General features: G+C 32.5%; 1 protein-coding gene across 1 annotated transcript in view; it reads left to right on the top strand.

Moving 5' to 3' along the window:
• The window catches only part of CEP290 (centrosomal protein 290), an 88,954-nt gene that overhangs the window by 20,103 nt on the left and 53,506 nt on the right, over positions 1 to 15,345 (top strand). The window contains exons 14-27 of the mRNA XM_081592053.1: positions 13 to 185; positions 881 to 1,043; positions 2,443 to 2,543; positions 2,616 to 2,703; positions 3,946 to 4,058; positions 4,220 to 4,993; positions 5,202 to 5,294; positions 5,572 to 5,656; positions 6,215 to 6,357; positions 8,119 to 8,283; positions 9,007 to 9,156; positions 10,766 to 10,881; positions 12,081 to 12,183; positions 12,274 to 12,504. Coding sequence (XP_081448179.1) covers positions 13 to 185; positions 881 to 1,043; positions 2,443 to 2,543; positions 2,616 to 2,703; positions 3,946 to 4,058; positions 4,220 to 4,993; positions 5,202 to 5,294; positions 5,572 to 5,656; positions 6,215 to 6,357; positions 8,119 to 8,283; positions 9,007 to 9,156; positions 10,766 to 10,881; positions 12,081 to 12,183; positions 12,274 to 12,504 — 2,498 coding nt within the window. The remainder of the gene's footprint in view (positions 1 to 12; positions 186 to 880; positions 1,044 to 2,442; positions 2,544 to 2,615; positions 2,704 to 3,945; positions 4,059 to 4,219; positions 4,994 to 5,201; positions 5,295 to 5,571; positions 5,657 to 6,214; positions 6,358 to 8,118; positions 8,284 to 9,006; positions 9,157 to 10,765; positions 10,882 to 12,080; positions 12,184 to 12,273; positions 12,505 to 15,345) is intronic.

Raw genomic sequence — 15,345 nt, 5'->3', positions numbered from 1 at the left:
TTTACCCTGTAGGAGCTTCAACACTTTCGCAACGGACTCATTATATGAAAATTCAGTCTAAGGTTCAAATTTTAGAAGAGAGAACTAAAGAGGCTGAGAGAACAGCTGAACTGGCTGAGGCTGATGCTAGGGAAAAGGATAAAGAACTGGTTGAGACTTTGAAGCGATTAAAAGATTATGAATCCGTATGTATTTTTATCTTGTCAGTCACTGAGCCACTCCAAGTTAGACTGTTCTGTGCCATTTGCTGTGTGCATTTAAAAACATTCCAGAAGTATCTCATGCTAAAGGTTATCCTAACTGACTTACACTGAAGTGTTCAAACTTCTGTGTAGCATTACATTATTTTCAAACCGTTTCGCTAAAGCCTTTTGCCCAGATAATCAGCTTTGCTAAGGCAGCAAGATTCGATTCTTTGTCATCTATGCCATTGTACCATCATGTGACACCACTGATTGTATAAAAGTTGTAACAGGGGCAGGTTTGCTACCTACTGTGCCAACACAGCTTTACTTTGTACTTTTTATATTTTTAAATCTGGTTACTGCTATATCACACAACTGATAACCTACTTATTCTAATGGTATTGCTGATTCTCCCTTATTGTTCCTTTTCCATATGTTGTTAAGGGTTTTATATGTAATATTCTGAATTGCTTTGCCATTAGGATGCTGTACTGGGAAATGTCAATTGTTCCGTTTCCTGTTATTATTACTACTGGATTTGTTTTTTAAAAGTATCATAAAAAAACACAGTTTAAAGATATAAATCTTAGTTATATGTGCACTTCCCCTAGACTTAATAAGAAAACAAATTTATGAACTTGAGAATTTATTCCAATAAATGATGTTATATTTAAATCACATTGGGTATTTTTCAGGGAGTTTATGGTTTAGAAGATGCTGTTGTTGAAATAAAGAATTGTAAAAACCAAATTAAAATAAGAGATCGAGAGATTGAAGTATTGACAAAGGAAATCAATAAGCTTGAGTTGAAGATCAATGATTTTCTTGATGAAAATGAGGCACTTAGAGAGCGCATGGGTAAGTCATCTTTTAAGATACGGAGTTTGCTCAGCCCTAATTGTCAAGTCATTTTTTTTGTTGTTTATTTTTATTTTTAATAATTGGATACCTTTTTTTTCCAAATAATTCCTCCTATAAAAATATTTAAAATTAGTAAAAGTGGAACTGTTCCAATTGAAGTGGGATTATGGGTTTGATGGAATTGGGATGATAGTTGGCTAGATCTGGAGCATTGCTATATTCAGTCCAAGAACTCCTCAATAATAATTGCTTGTTTAAAAAATGAAAGTCTACTAACTTAATACCACATATTACAGGTTACCTTTATTTTCAACAAAAGTAATTTGTTAGTTTGCAAAATGCTTTTACTTGAGATGAATGTTGGGAACATTTAGAAATACTGTTTAATCCTTTTTAAGACTTTATTTGATAAATAATTGAATTTTATAGTTTATATTAAGTTTTACTTAGATTGAGTATTATAAGGTTACTCTTGATTATAAGAAGTAATTAGTAAATATAGCCTGAAAGTTTGTATACTGGTATCAGTAAATAGTTCACTAGTGAATAGTTCACTGGTTTGAATGTTATGATAGTCCAGTGTAAATTGCTACTTTAAAATGAAAGATTTATTTGTAAAAGAGTTTCTAACTAGGACCCAGAGTCATCCCAGGACCTCAAGTTAGACTTAGCCTAATCAATTTGACCTTTCAGATAATAGCCAACTTCAATCTGGATGTTCGTAAAGATGACTGAACTATATAGATAGTAGTCACAAACATCAGACTTTCTGTATTTTAAAGGCCCCAAATCTTGCTTCATAATTATTGAGACAATCTTGATATCTGGTTTTCAGAGCATGGTGGCCTCTTAGTAATGTGAAATTAGGAAAGAGGCACAATGAGAATGTCAGTCTAGTCTTGATAATATAATTGATATTGATATTAATAATGACTACTCTGTGCTAAGCCCTGCTATAAGTACTTTATTTGGGTTAATTTTATTATACCCCTGACAACAAGCCAAAAAGAAATACATATATACATACATACATACATACATACATAACAATATTATCCCTACAACTAGTTAACAATTAAAAGTGGGAATTGAACCCAACTGTTTTATTCCAAAGCTTCTGTTCTTAATACATTATAGTACCACTATGATAGTCCAACATGGAGAAGACAGATCATAGTATGTTTTTGTCAGGATTTCCATTAAAACTTGTGATAAAATTTTAGCTTATACAGTTCAAATACCTGAAGAATTCTTGCACAAAAAGTACCCCGTTCTTCAGTGATCCTGGCTAAATAGAGTATAACCAGTTGCTTGATGATAACCAGTTGTTATATGAAGTTTTTTGTAGCTCATTTGAATATTAATAAGGTTTTAATCATATTGCTTTTTATTTTAGGCCTTGAACCAACGACAATGATTGATTTAACTGAATTTAGAAATAGCAAAAGTTTAAAACAACAGCAATACAGAGCTGAAAACCAGATTCTTTTGAAAGAGGCAAGTGCAGTAGTCAACTGGTTATTTTCCTGGTTGAAGCAAAGAGAAATACTAATAGTTTATACCTTGTAGATTGAAAGTCTAGAGGAAGAACGACTTGATCTGAAGAAAAAAATTCGTCAAATGGCTCAAGAAAAAGGAAAAAGAACTGTCACTTCAGGTATACTCTGTTATTCCAAACCTTTAAAGAATCATTGGAAAATGAATTGTGTGGATATAGAATTTTCTGTAAGTTGGAAATATTACTGCTATATTCCTGTGGTTTTGCTACAAGTTTAATAAGTGAAAATAATGGCCTGATGAGAGTGTATGAGTGTCATTGAGTTCAGTCCTAAATCTGAAACAGTTGAAAAGAATAATAAGATAAGTGAACAAAAAAAAAACTTCAGAATCATGGACTTTAGAAAACTTTATAGTATAACCTTACTAATTTCTAGTTAATCACAATATGTTCTGATTAGTAATGATAAAACTTAGTAATTCATTAATATATATTATGTTAATATTTTCTCTTTCCTTAAAAGCTATGCATTGGAAGCTTTCTTTGTACATTATTCTTTGCTAAGTGAAAGTAATGTTTTATTGAATAAAAATTAACGTCTTTTTTTATTTTGATTTATCTTACATGATATAAAGAGAACAGTTGGATTAGTTCTTTAATAGCTATTGCTTTTTTGTAAGAAGACCATAGAGACAGAATTTTTTTTCTAACTTGGCCCAAGCTCACAAGTATCTATGAATAATAAAGATTTTTTTTTTAGCATTATGCTCTCTATAGTACATCAAAAATTTCTAGAAGGGTAAAACTTTGTAATTTATTAATATATTAAGCAATTTAGTAATCATTCATGATTCTTTATGTGTATATCTTTTAACTATTTTAGCACTTATTAATGTGTGAAAAAGAATGATAGAGAAGATAGAATTTGTATTGTTTCTCGTTAATATCTTATTAAAAGTGGCCTAAATCAGGCAGTTGTAGAGGAGGCTACATGTGGATCAAGGATTTTGGAAATAATTATTTTACCTTTTGTTTGAGTTAAAACTTGATTTAGTTTTTTTTTTTAATTAAATTAGTTTATTTTCTATTTTTTAATTTTACAATATTGTATTTGTTTTGCCATACATTGACACGAATCCACCATGGGTGTACATGTTTTCCCCTTCCGGAACCTGCCTTCCACCTCCCTCCCCATCCCATCGCTAGTTTTTAAGAATTCAAGTATTGGGGGCTTACCAGTGGTTAAGAGTCCTTGCTTCCACTGCAAGCGGTGCAGATTTGATTCCTGGTCTGAAAACTAAGGTCCCACGTGCTGTGAGGCATAGCCAAAAAAAAAAGCATAATTGGAATAATAAAAGAGTTATTTTTATGTTTCTCATTTGTTAATTCTTTTATTTGTAGGATTAATTGCTGAGGACCTGAACCTAACTGAACACTTTTCTCAAGAGAATAGAATGGGAGAAAGAAAATTTGATTTCATGAGCCTCAAAAATATGAGTGAAGAACAGTCAAAGGTAAATAGTAAAGTATTACTATGGCAAAGAGAATGAATATTATTATCAGGCTTTCATTTCTTCCCCTATTATCTCATTTTGGACATTGCTTCTTTTTATACTTGTTAAGAAATCTCAGATAGATCCCAAGATTAATGAAACGTTGTTTACTCTGAATACAGATTAGGAGTTCAGATAAAGTAGAGCTGCTGCATAGGAGACCATCATTCAATATTCCACAGTCATATCAGAATGAGCCAGAGGAGAATATGGCCATGGGATCATTATCAAGAATGTTATCTGAAATTCGCCAGAGTGTAGAAAGTGAAGTGAATCCTTTTGTCTCTTTAACTACACATTCTTCATCTGTACAAGTGAAAGATAATATTTCACCTCCAGAAACTATTACAATAAGGGAGATTTTTAAAGCACCCTGTCTACAATCTTTAAGAAACCTAGAATCATTAATCAATACCTTTAGTAGAAAGAGTCATGAAGAAATAAACGAATATTTATGTTCTCTTTCTGATGAGTCTGTGAAGAAGGTGACAAGAAGCCATCAGGCACTTGAAAAGACTAATTTCACCCAAAAAAGTGATTCATCTTTACAAGCCTTATCAACAGCTTCAGATTTAATGCAGAAGTTATCACTTAGGCAAAAATCAGCAATATTTTGTCAACAAATTCATGATAATAGAGCTGGCATGGATAAATCACAAGCAGCAACATCAGAAGATGAACAGGTTCATACCCCAATCAACTTTGCTGATACCAGTTTGAAAGAAGATATAGGAAAAAGTGAAGTACCCTTACAGACAGAGATCTGGAAAGGTAAACTTGAAGTTAACATTCCAGACCCTGTGCCAATTACTGCACAATCAAAATTACCTCAGATAGATCCACTTGAAAATCTTATAGAACAGCTACGGACAGAACTAGTATTTCTTAGATCTCAGGTGAGCTATCCTCCAAATAACATTCCTAGGATTTTTTTTTTTTAATTCATTTTTATGACTTTCTAACAAAATTCTATAAGTAGCAATTGTAATAATTTTTCTGTTTGCGCATTAACACTAATTTATACACAGTCTTTTAAAAATCTAAAAATGCAGTACATTTGAGATGAACTCATTAACTTGCCTAATTTATTACATGTTTCTTTAGAATGAAGTTATAGCACAGGATTTATTGATCAAAGAAGCACAGAATAGAAATGCAGAAATAGAACTTGAACGTCATAGAAGCCAGGCAGAACAGGTAGTGTAAAGGCAGATCATTAAAGAGATGATTGTGGTGCTAAAGACAAAAACCTTCATTATCTGTTTCCCTTCTGCCGTGGTGTTGCAGGGAGGGAGAAGGTGGGAGGGGTGATCATTACCTGTTTCACCTTTTAAATTTTATTTTTTTTATGACTGCTGCTATGTTTCTGTAGCTTGTTTTAGGTATTTTAAACCTCAGTTGATCGAACTTTAAACTTCAAAACTATAAACTATTGTAATATTTAAAAAAAAATTTTTCTCTTTGTTTTGTTTAGAATGAATTTCTTTCAAGAGAACTAATTGAAAAGGAAAGAGATTTAGAAAGAAGTAGAACAGTAATAGCTAAATTTCAAAGTAAATGTAAGTCACTGTTATCTCTTATTTTTCTTTACTTACTTAACCTGTACTGAAAATTATGGGTCTGAAAGGACTTTAATACCTTCTGTTCTCTAGTCTGTTTTAGCCTTAACTATGTCTATAATGTATCAATGTCAGTCTCTCATTTATTTGGTTTGCCTTGCTATATTTCTTTTTCAGAGAATGTAATTAATCTGAATTTATTGTAATGATAAAAGAGTCTATTTTTTCTCTTTTGTCCTCTAATGAAAGTGAAGTTAGAAAATAAATGTAAAAATTTTAAAGTGAAAGCAAAGTATGCTTATGATTTATTTCTTTCAGCCATGAGCTATATATGTATATGTGTATTTAAATAGGTGTCCAGTTTTATTTAACTATTTACACGTTGGATTTATACTTGAATTTTTTGTACATTTATTTGTATTCACATTTTATAAATGGGTTATTTTTGCTATATGTGAAATACTTGTCATCTCTATAGCATAGTATAATTGTAAATTTATACCTAATGTAAATTATAAATTGTAAATCTCATTCACTCAATAAGTATGTCATTTTTAGTAAAAGAATTAGGTGAAGAAAATAAGCAACTTGAAGAAGGTATGAAAGAAATATTGCAAGCTGTTAAGGAGATGCAGAAAGATCCTGATGTTAAAGGAGGGGAAACATCTCTAATTATTCCCAGTCTTGAAAGACTAGTTAATGTAAGTTGTTTTTATATTAATAGTTTTATTTTGTTGTTTCATCACTTTAAAAATGTTGTTCCACTCTCATTGGTCTCCACAGCTTCTAGTGAAACATTACTGTCATTTGAGTCATTCCATTGTATGAAATGTATAGTTCTCAGACTATTTCAAAACTTTCTCTTTTTATTTTGTTTTCACCAGCGTGACTGTAATGTGCCAAAGAGTGTGTGTGTGTGCCTTGTTTGGGGTTTCCTGAGCTTATTCACTTATGTTATTCACCACAATTGAGAAATTTTCTGCCATTAATTTCTTGATTTATTTTTTCTGCTCCATTGTCTCTAGGACTCCAGTGATACATGTTAGACTTTTTGACATTGTCCCACAAATCCCTGAGGCTCTGTCCATTTTTTGTCCTAATATTTTATCTTTTTTTCTCCTAGTTGGATAATTGCTAATGATTTATCTTCAGGTTCACTGATACTTTCTTCTGTCATCTCCACTTTTTGTTTTAAGGGTCATGCTGAGACAAAGGCAGCAAGATGAGTAAAATCATATGGAATCTCATCAAGAGTGTGATCTGTGATTTAACTCAAGGCAGTAGATTTCTAAGAGTAAGCCTTTACCCTAAGGAGATCAGAACAGGCCACATGAAGTAATAATTTATACTAATTCAAAAGGGATAGCAGGAAGAAATAGGCAGAAGGAGGTACTCTGACAGATGACAAAGTAGTCTAGTTAGTTGTCTTGTTGATAAATAGCATCATGTTGTCTATAAGGCCTTTTGGAAAATGAGATTGAATTAGACGGTGATTAGGGACCCTGAAAAATATCCTATAGCAATAGAAAGTGAACTTAAGTGCATAACAATTATCTGATCTAAAGTGCCGTTCTGATGATCTGTTAGAGGAAGTACAGTTATGTCATTGGATGGGGCATATCAATCAGAAAAAAAGAAAAATAACAATCCAGAAGAGAAGCAGATGAAGTCTATGGAAGCAGTGGTATTAGGAACGCCAGAGGCTGTCAATTAGAATAGAAAAAGTTAGAATTTTACTGGGCTGTTTATTTTGTCACTATTTGGTTACTAAATAGAGTTCCCCTTGTAGAATAGAGGTCGATCTGAGACATAGTATTAGAAGTGGGTTGGTGACTTCAATATTTGACACATTATTTTTGTTTATCTAGAACTCTTGGATAAGACTATTTTATCATACTTTGCTTTTCTTATCTTACATGCTTCAACTGTATGGAAAGGAAGCAGTGAAAATTTTATCTAATTGGATGTAGTAGCTATTTCATTCCATTGCTTATGTTTTACTTTAAGATGCTTCATGGTTTCAAAGTATTTACATATAAATTATCTCATTTTGACTGTATAAAAGCTTTGTGAAGCAGACAGAGGTAACATTTTTTTCCCCTTCTTTAGAGATAAAGAAGCTAAGATTTAAGGAATTTTAAGTCACTTGCCCAGCTAGTAAGAGATTGGTTTATATTCGAACCTAAGTCATCTTGTTCCTATTTAGTTGTTTTTCTGGTCTACCAGTCTACTTGCGGTAGCTCAATATTTGTTAATTGTTAGAATGAGGTGATCAGTATGCTTGGTAATACTGATGTGGGTTAACTGGTATTTTATAAATTTGTAAGAGATAGAGTTGGTATACATTATTACACATGGGAGTAGTATAATGCTTAAATATGAGTGTTATGTAAAGATAGATTATTATACTATGATTTTAGTGTTTTTCTTTACATTTCTTCAATATAATTTAAATATATTAGGCTATAGAATCAAAGAATGCAGAAGGAATATTTGATGCCAATCTGCATTTAAAAGCCCAAGTTGATCAACTTACTGGAAGGAATGAAGAATTAAGACAGGAGCTCAGAGAATCTCGGAAAGAGGCTGTAAATTATTCTCAGCAGTTGACAAAAGCACATTTAAAGGTGAGAATATTTTTAAATAAAATGCTAAGCTTGTGAACAAAGGTTTACTGTGAAACATTTTTTTTAATGACTATTTTATGAGAAAATGCCCCTTGAATTCTTTCTATATTAGAAGAGCTTCTATTTGGATTTTTAAAATAAAATTGGTGGAAAAATGAGTACCTTATAATGTAAAAATGTTTGTGTGTTAGTTGCTCAGTCGTGTCTGACTCTTTGCGACCCCATGGACTGTAGCCTGCCAGGCTCCTCTGTCCATGGGATTTTCCAGGCAAGAATACTGGAATGGGTTTCCATTTCCTTCTCCGGGGGATCTTCCTTGACCCAGGGATCCCAGTCTCCTGCATTGCAGGCAGATTCTTTACCATTTGAGCCACTAGGAAAATATAAAGGGATACAGAGATTTTAAATGTATTCTTAGGCATCTCTAACGGAGAAGGCAATAGCACCCCACTCCAGTACTCTTGCCTGGAAAATGCCATGGACGGAGGGAGCCTGGTAGGCTACAGTCCATGGGGTCGCACATGACTGAAGTGACTTAGCAGCAGTAGCAGCAGCAGGCATCTCTAAGCAGAAATTACATTATAATTTAATTAATACCTGGCAGAGCATTCATATATTTACTTGTTAAAGTTACTCTTTAGGAAATGTAAGTTACTACTTTTTAATTTGTCTTTTTTTGTGTGTAAGAGATGAGATTCTCATTTCTGAATTGTTTGTTTCCAGATAGATCATCTTGAAAAAGAAACCAGTCTTTTACGACAAACAGAAGGATCAAATGTTGTGTTTAAAGGAATAGACTTACCTGATGGGATAGCACCATCTAGTGCCAATATTATTAATTCTCAGAATGAATATTTAATACATATCTTACAGGTACTGAAAACTTTATATATGAATAGCAAAATAACAATTTAATCATCAGCTGTTTCTTTGAGTTCTTAGACTCTTAACAGTGAGATGTATTTTAGATGGAATGTTATGAATAAAAACAATTTATTTTATTCATCTGAATGAAAAGGATGTGTGCCATTCATATGAAATATATGGTTGACAGATAGAATAACATGCAGCTACTATAAGGTAGTAATGTATAAGTAACATGAGCTCTTTTATCTATTGCTGGTTGGAAAAGCAATTCAGATGAATAAAGCCTGACACAACTTTTTGTGTAATGATTAGATTTGTTCCTTTTTTGTGTGTTAACTACAAGAAAAACTTTTAAGAAAAATTGTCTTAAAATTGTCTTTTATTTCTTTCTTCCCTTTGCCCTGTAAGGTGTTAGTTAATCCATTAGCAAATCAGAGAGGATACTGCTTACTCTGTATTTGTTTGTCAGCTTTGCTCTCTATGTTATGGTCATTATGAATGGCCTAATGAGAGTTGCTTTTCATTTTTTCATTTGAAGTGTGAATATCCATAAAATCACTTACTTTGCAAATATAATTACAAATATGTGTTCAGAATCAATGAAAATAAGTTTTTGATTGTAAGCACTGCTGTTTCCCTTTCCTAAGTAATCCACTTGTGAATATACTTGAGTTATGCTTATCAAATGCTTGTATTTGTAAATTGCATTACTTAATCCTTGAGTATTAGAATTGAACTGTTTATTAGATCATTACTTTATAATTCATGTTGTATCCTTATTCTTAAATTTCTGATTTTAACACTCTTCCTGAATTTATTCTTCTTTTCTTCAGGAACACTGTCAATAAGTAGTGACAGTATATCCTTGTCATATTACTTGTGATGATTCATTATTTTTTCATCTTTGTGTAAAAACACACACACAAAAAAAAACACATAGAAAGCCTCGTAGTAGATTAGCAAACACCAATTAAAAATCTGAAAACCTGTTCAAAGTGGCAAAACAATACTTAAACTCCCAATCCTAAGACAGCATAGAGTGCTGGAAGTAGCAAGGTCTTTGGACCTTGCTACTTCCAGACCTGACTGCAAGTGTTAGATCTGCAAATATGTAAGGCACCTGGCACCAAGCTTGGCATATGCCTCAGAAAATGATTACCAAGCCTAGTACTAATGAGTTTTTTAATGTTAAATAAGTTATTTGATCTTTCTGAGTCTCAAGTTTCTTCATCTTCAAAATTAAATAATTGGAGAGGACAATTTGAGTGGAGGTATGAATGCATATGTTCACCAAAGGGTATGTGGGGCTGAGTGGCTAGAGGCAAGTTTATAACCACTGTATATGATCATTTGTATGGTTACTGTAACTATTATAAATATATGATGAAAATAATCTTGTCTGTTTCATAGCACTTCTCTTTTACACATGTTATCTCATTCCATATGCCATAAGATGTTCAAAATAATCATAGAAATGATCTGGGCTCCTTATGGATTTGTTGTCTATTAAATTTTATGTATTTTTCTATAATCTTGTCAGAATATGAATTTATACTTTCAGATTTAAAATATATCCTGATGCTTTTTTCATTCTCATTTCTAAACCAATTTTTAGGAACTAGAATATAAAGAAAATAAGTTAAAGAATTTAGAAGATTCTCTTGAAGACTATAACAGAAAATTTGCAGTAATTCGTCATCAACAAAGCTTATTGTATAAAGAATACCTAAGGTATAGGTGTTAGAAAAACTTTATAAATGTAGCATATTCTTATTAAAGTTAAGTAACAAAAAATATTTAGGTATTTTCTGTTCCTTTTTCCTCCTGCTTCTTCACCTCTGCTTTGTGTTTTAGTTCCTTGTCCATATAATTCTGTGATAGTAATACTTTTTCATAGAGTTATTATTAACTTAATTGTGTGAAATAATTATGTAAAATAACTTAATTATGTGAAAATGCCCAGATCTGAGTATTTTGTGAATATTATGGCACATATGAACAGTTCATGTCAGCAGTTAGTAGTCTTTTTCATCACCATCCTCATTATTCATGTGTTTTCATCGAGAACTAGCCTGTTTCTTCTTATCTCTGCCATCTCATCTATACTAATGGACTAATATCTTTAGTAGTAATTAGAATATCTGATCAAAGGTGATTTAAACACTAAGAGTGATTATGATTTAATCCAATAAGAAAGCCAAAGCTAATTATAGGGTAGGTCATGTTTGGGAATCTTCTAGTGTATGTCATATTCTCTCCCATGATGGTGCAGGAGTTAGGAGTTCAAGGAAGATGGAACCATGTCCATTGAAGAAGAAGGGTGTTTTCTTTTCACATAATTCTTCATTTTTATTTATAAAATTTTTTCTAGAGGCCTCCGTCAGACTTAGATCTCATTAGCCAGAATAGTAAATGAGCTGTCCAAGTCATATGTTCCGGTTTGAACCATTCAGTGCTGACACCATAAGTGGTTTATGCCAACCAGATTGGAGGTCTGGGTAGGCAACAATATGTTATACACCTTCTTTAGGTCTAATGATTTCTCACTTTGTCTGGATTCTAAATATTTCACGATTATTTAACACTCAAATTTAAGAATAGGGTCAGAATACTGAGACTTGATTTCCAGAGTAAGTTTGGAATATTGATTATTTCCTTAATTATCTTCTGTTTTTAATAAAACATTTACAAGATCCATTATCATTATATTGTAATAGTTATAGAGTAGTAATTTGTAGTTTAAATAATTTGATAAAATAAATAATAATAATAACTTCCAGGATTAACCCTTTCAAATGAGATTTTAACTTATGTTATCATATGTTGATTAGTTATAATTTCTCTTGTTTTATGGTAACTAAATTTCCATTATCTAAAGTTATCTCTTCCTATAGATTTACTATGTTGCTTTTTTAAAAAATTCTTTTAAGTGAAAAGGAGAACTGGAAAACAGAATCTGAAACAATGAAAGAGGAAAAGAAAAGACTTGAGGATCAAATCCAACAAGATGCTATAAAAGTAAAAGAATATAATGTAAGTAAAGCACTTTTAAAATCAATATGCAATATTATTCAAACTAAGATAGCTAGATTCAACAAGTAATATAAATGTGACTTTGTGCAGAATTTGCTCAGTGCTCTTCAGATGGATTCAGATGAAATGAAAAAAACACTTGCAGAAAATAGTAGAAAAATCACAGTCTTACAGGTGAATGAAAAGTCACTCATCAGGCAATATACTACTTTGGTAGAAATGGAGAGACAGCTTAGAAAAGAAAATGGAAAACAGAAGAATGAATTGATATCAATGGAGGCTGAAGTTGCTGAAAAAATTGGACGTTTACAACGTTTTAAGGTATGTCTGATTTTTTTCAACTCTGAAAATTTTCAGACAAGAAGGATAGTATGATGAATAACTATCACCTGGATTAATAGTAAACAGTTATTAACATTTGACCATAATTGCTCCATCTGTTTTTTGTAAGAGTATTTTAATTGCAGACATTTCTCCCCTTAGTATTTTAGTATGCATCGCTAAAAAAAAGTCTTGTTCTGTTTACATAACCACAGTAACTTTATCATACTTAACAAAATTGACAACAGTACTCTATATATTGTCAAATGTCCAGACCACATCCACATTTCCTTAATTGTCCCTGGATCCAGTCAAGGGCTCTGCATTGTCCTTGGATGTTTCATATCCTAAATCTTTTTACTATAGAATCTCCCCCTTTTCTTCTCCCGTTCTCTGAAAAATATTGAATGTTTAATGATATTCTGTGATAATTTTATTTGTTTCTCTAACTATTATATTTACTAAAAGTTAACTTTGAAGCTGTGGTTATATTCAAAGAAACATTTTGGCAAGAATACTTTGTACTTTATAAGTAATACTTTGTATTGTATCATTCAAGAGATGGAATGTCTGGTTTCATGTTTGATAACTGTGTTAAGGGGGAGACAGCCATATATCTCTATTTTTAAGTGATTTAGTTAATTAACTCTTTGGTAATGTTTTGATACCATGCAAATAACCAGTTCTTTATCAGTTCTCTAATGGTTTTAACATCCTCTGGTAATTGTTGTTGCCTGACCCAATTATTTCATCAGGAGTTGCAAAAATCATGATTTTTCTAGTTTATTATGTACTTTTCATATATTGGCAGATATTCTTTTATAAAATAAACAGCCTTTCCTCCTAAGCTGAAGCTCTTTGGTTATCTTGAAGTATGGTTCCTGCTGTCAGATGTAGTTTAAAATCTCTTTACAGTTCTTCCTATCTTTATAATATCTCTCACTAAGGATGTGTCATCAAAATAACATGTGAAGTAATGCTCCTTTATGTGGTTATGATATACATTTGCTGTGGTTAGGCTCATTTATTTTACATTTTAATTTCAGGGATAACCTTTTAAAAATTAAATTTGAATACATAAAGCATTTACACAAAAGACGTCATCAGAGAAATCTGTCCTTGTACCTTTTGCTTCGTTCTATTCCACCCGTTCGCCTCTTTTGTTGTTGTAGTTTAGTCGCTAAGTCGTCTCCAACTCTTTTGTGACCACATGGACTGTAGCCTGCCATGCTCCTCTGAAATCTTGCATGGGATTTCCCAGGCAAGAATACTGGAATGAGTTGCCATTTTCTACTCCAGAGGAATCTTCCCAACCCAGGGATTGAACCTGCGTTTCCTGCATTGGCAGGCGGGTTCTTTACCACTGAGCCACCTGGGAAGCCCTTCACCCCCTTTAGGTAACTGAAGATCCTTCTAATGTTTTCTTTTGCAAGTGTTAGCAAAGACACAAAAAGTTGCATGCCATGTGTATTATTCTACATCTTGCTTACATCTGATCTTATAGCTTATTTAAGTATGCATATATTCATTTGACATGTCTGAATTTATATAGGAGCGTGTAAATCTTCCCTGGTGGCTCAGTGGTAAAGAATCTGCCTGCAGTGCAAGAAACGTGGGTTCAATCCCTGGGTTGGGAAGAGCCCCTGGAGAAAGAAATGGCATCCCACCCCAGTATTCTTATGGGAGATCTCATGGACAGAGGAGCCTGGTGGGCTCCAGTCCATGGAGTAGCAAAAGTCTTGGACACAACTTAGTGAATAAACAGCAACAACAATGTAAACCAAAGAATTCAAAGTAAAATTAAAATGTTACTTGAGTTCCTTCCCATCTCCTTTTAAATGTAATAATGAGTGAAATTGTCATGCTAATAAACCTATCTACAGTATGAAATGTTCTTATTTTTGTGTTATATTTTGTAGAATGTTTTTATTGGAGTATCACAACTATGGCTAGTATTTGAGATAGAAGGAAGAAAGAACTGGGATTTTCTTCCTCTTGAGCCTGAATTTTTGTTTGGTTTTGCAACGCTTTGAAAGCCAAAAGAGGGGGCGGTTATTTGTAAAGATGGGAAATACGATCTCCCTCACCACACAGCAAAAGTGAAACAATCCCAAGGGTAAGGTAGAATAGGGGATACTTATTTATATAAAGACGTTTTCAAAATGAGATCTGAAGTACTATTACAAATATTTTCCCCTCATTATTCTACTTCAGAATGAATTATAACCATAAATAATTCTTTGGGTTTTTTTTTACATTTATTTTTTAAATTTTTGGGTCTGCCACTTGATTTGCTGGATCTTAGTTCCCCGACCAGGGATTGAACCCAAGACACCACAGTGAAAGTGCTAAGTCCTCACACTGGACCACCAGGAACTCATAAATTCTTTATCTTTCTCATGTCATAAATTTGGTTTTCTGTTCAGACATTTTGGTGTTTAAATAGTGACTTTTATAGCTCTGTAGCTAAAGAGTGAAGATGAACCAAATAATTTAGACTTTGATATTATTTATTATAGATAGCTATGATTCAAAAAAGTTTTTTCTCCCTAAATAATGTTTCTTTTCTGTGAACAAAAGATTTTCTTTAATTTTATAGTGTGTTTGTTTAATTATAAATAATCAGAAATAGGGACTTCCCTGGTAGCTCAGTGGTAAAGAATCTGCCTGACAGTGCAGGAAACATGGTTTCGATCCCTGATCTGGGAAGATCCTACATACTGTGGAGCAGCTGAACTTGTGTGCCACACCTATTTTTTTTTTTTTTTTTTGTGCCACACCTATTGAGCCTGTGATCTAGAGCCTGAGAACCACAACTACTGAGGCCCGCACATCTCGGCA

This window comes from Giraffa tippelskirchi, chromosome 4 (assembly GCF_054371585.1).
Source record: "Giraffa tippelskirchi isolate mGirTip1 chromosome 4, T2T-mGirTip1v1.2.pri, whole genome shotgun sequence".
NCBI lineage: Eukaryota > Metazoa > Chordata > Mammalia > Artiodactyla > Giraffidae > Giraffa > Giraffa tippelskirchi.
Note: the sequence above shows the minus strand (reverse complement) of the source record. Positions and strands in the feature narration are given on the sequence as shown.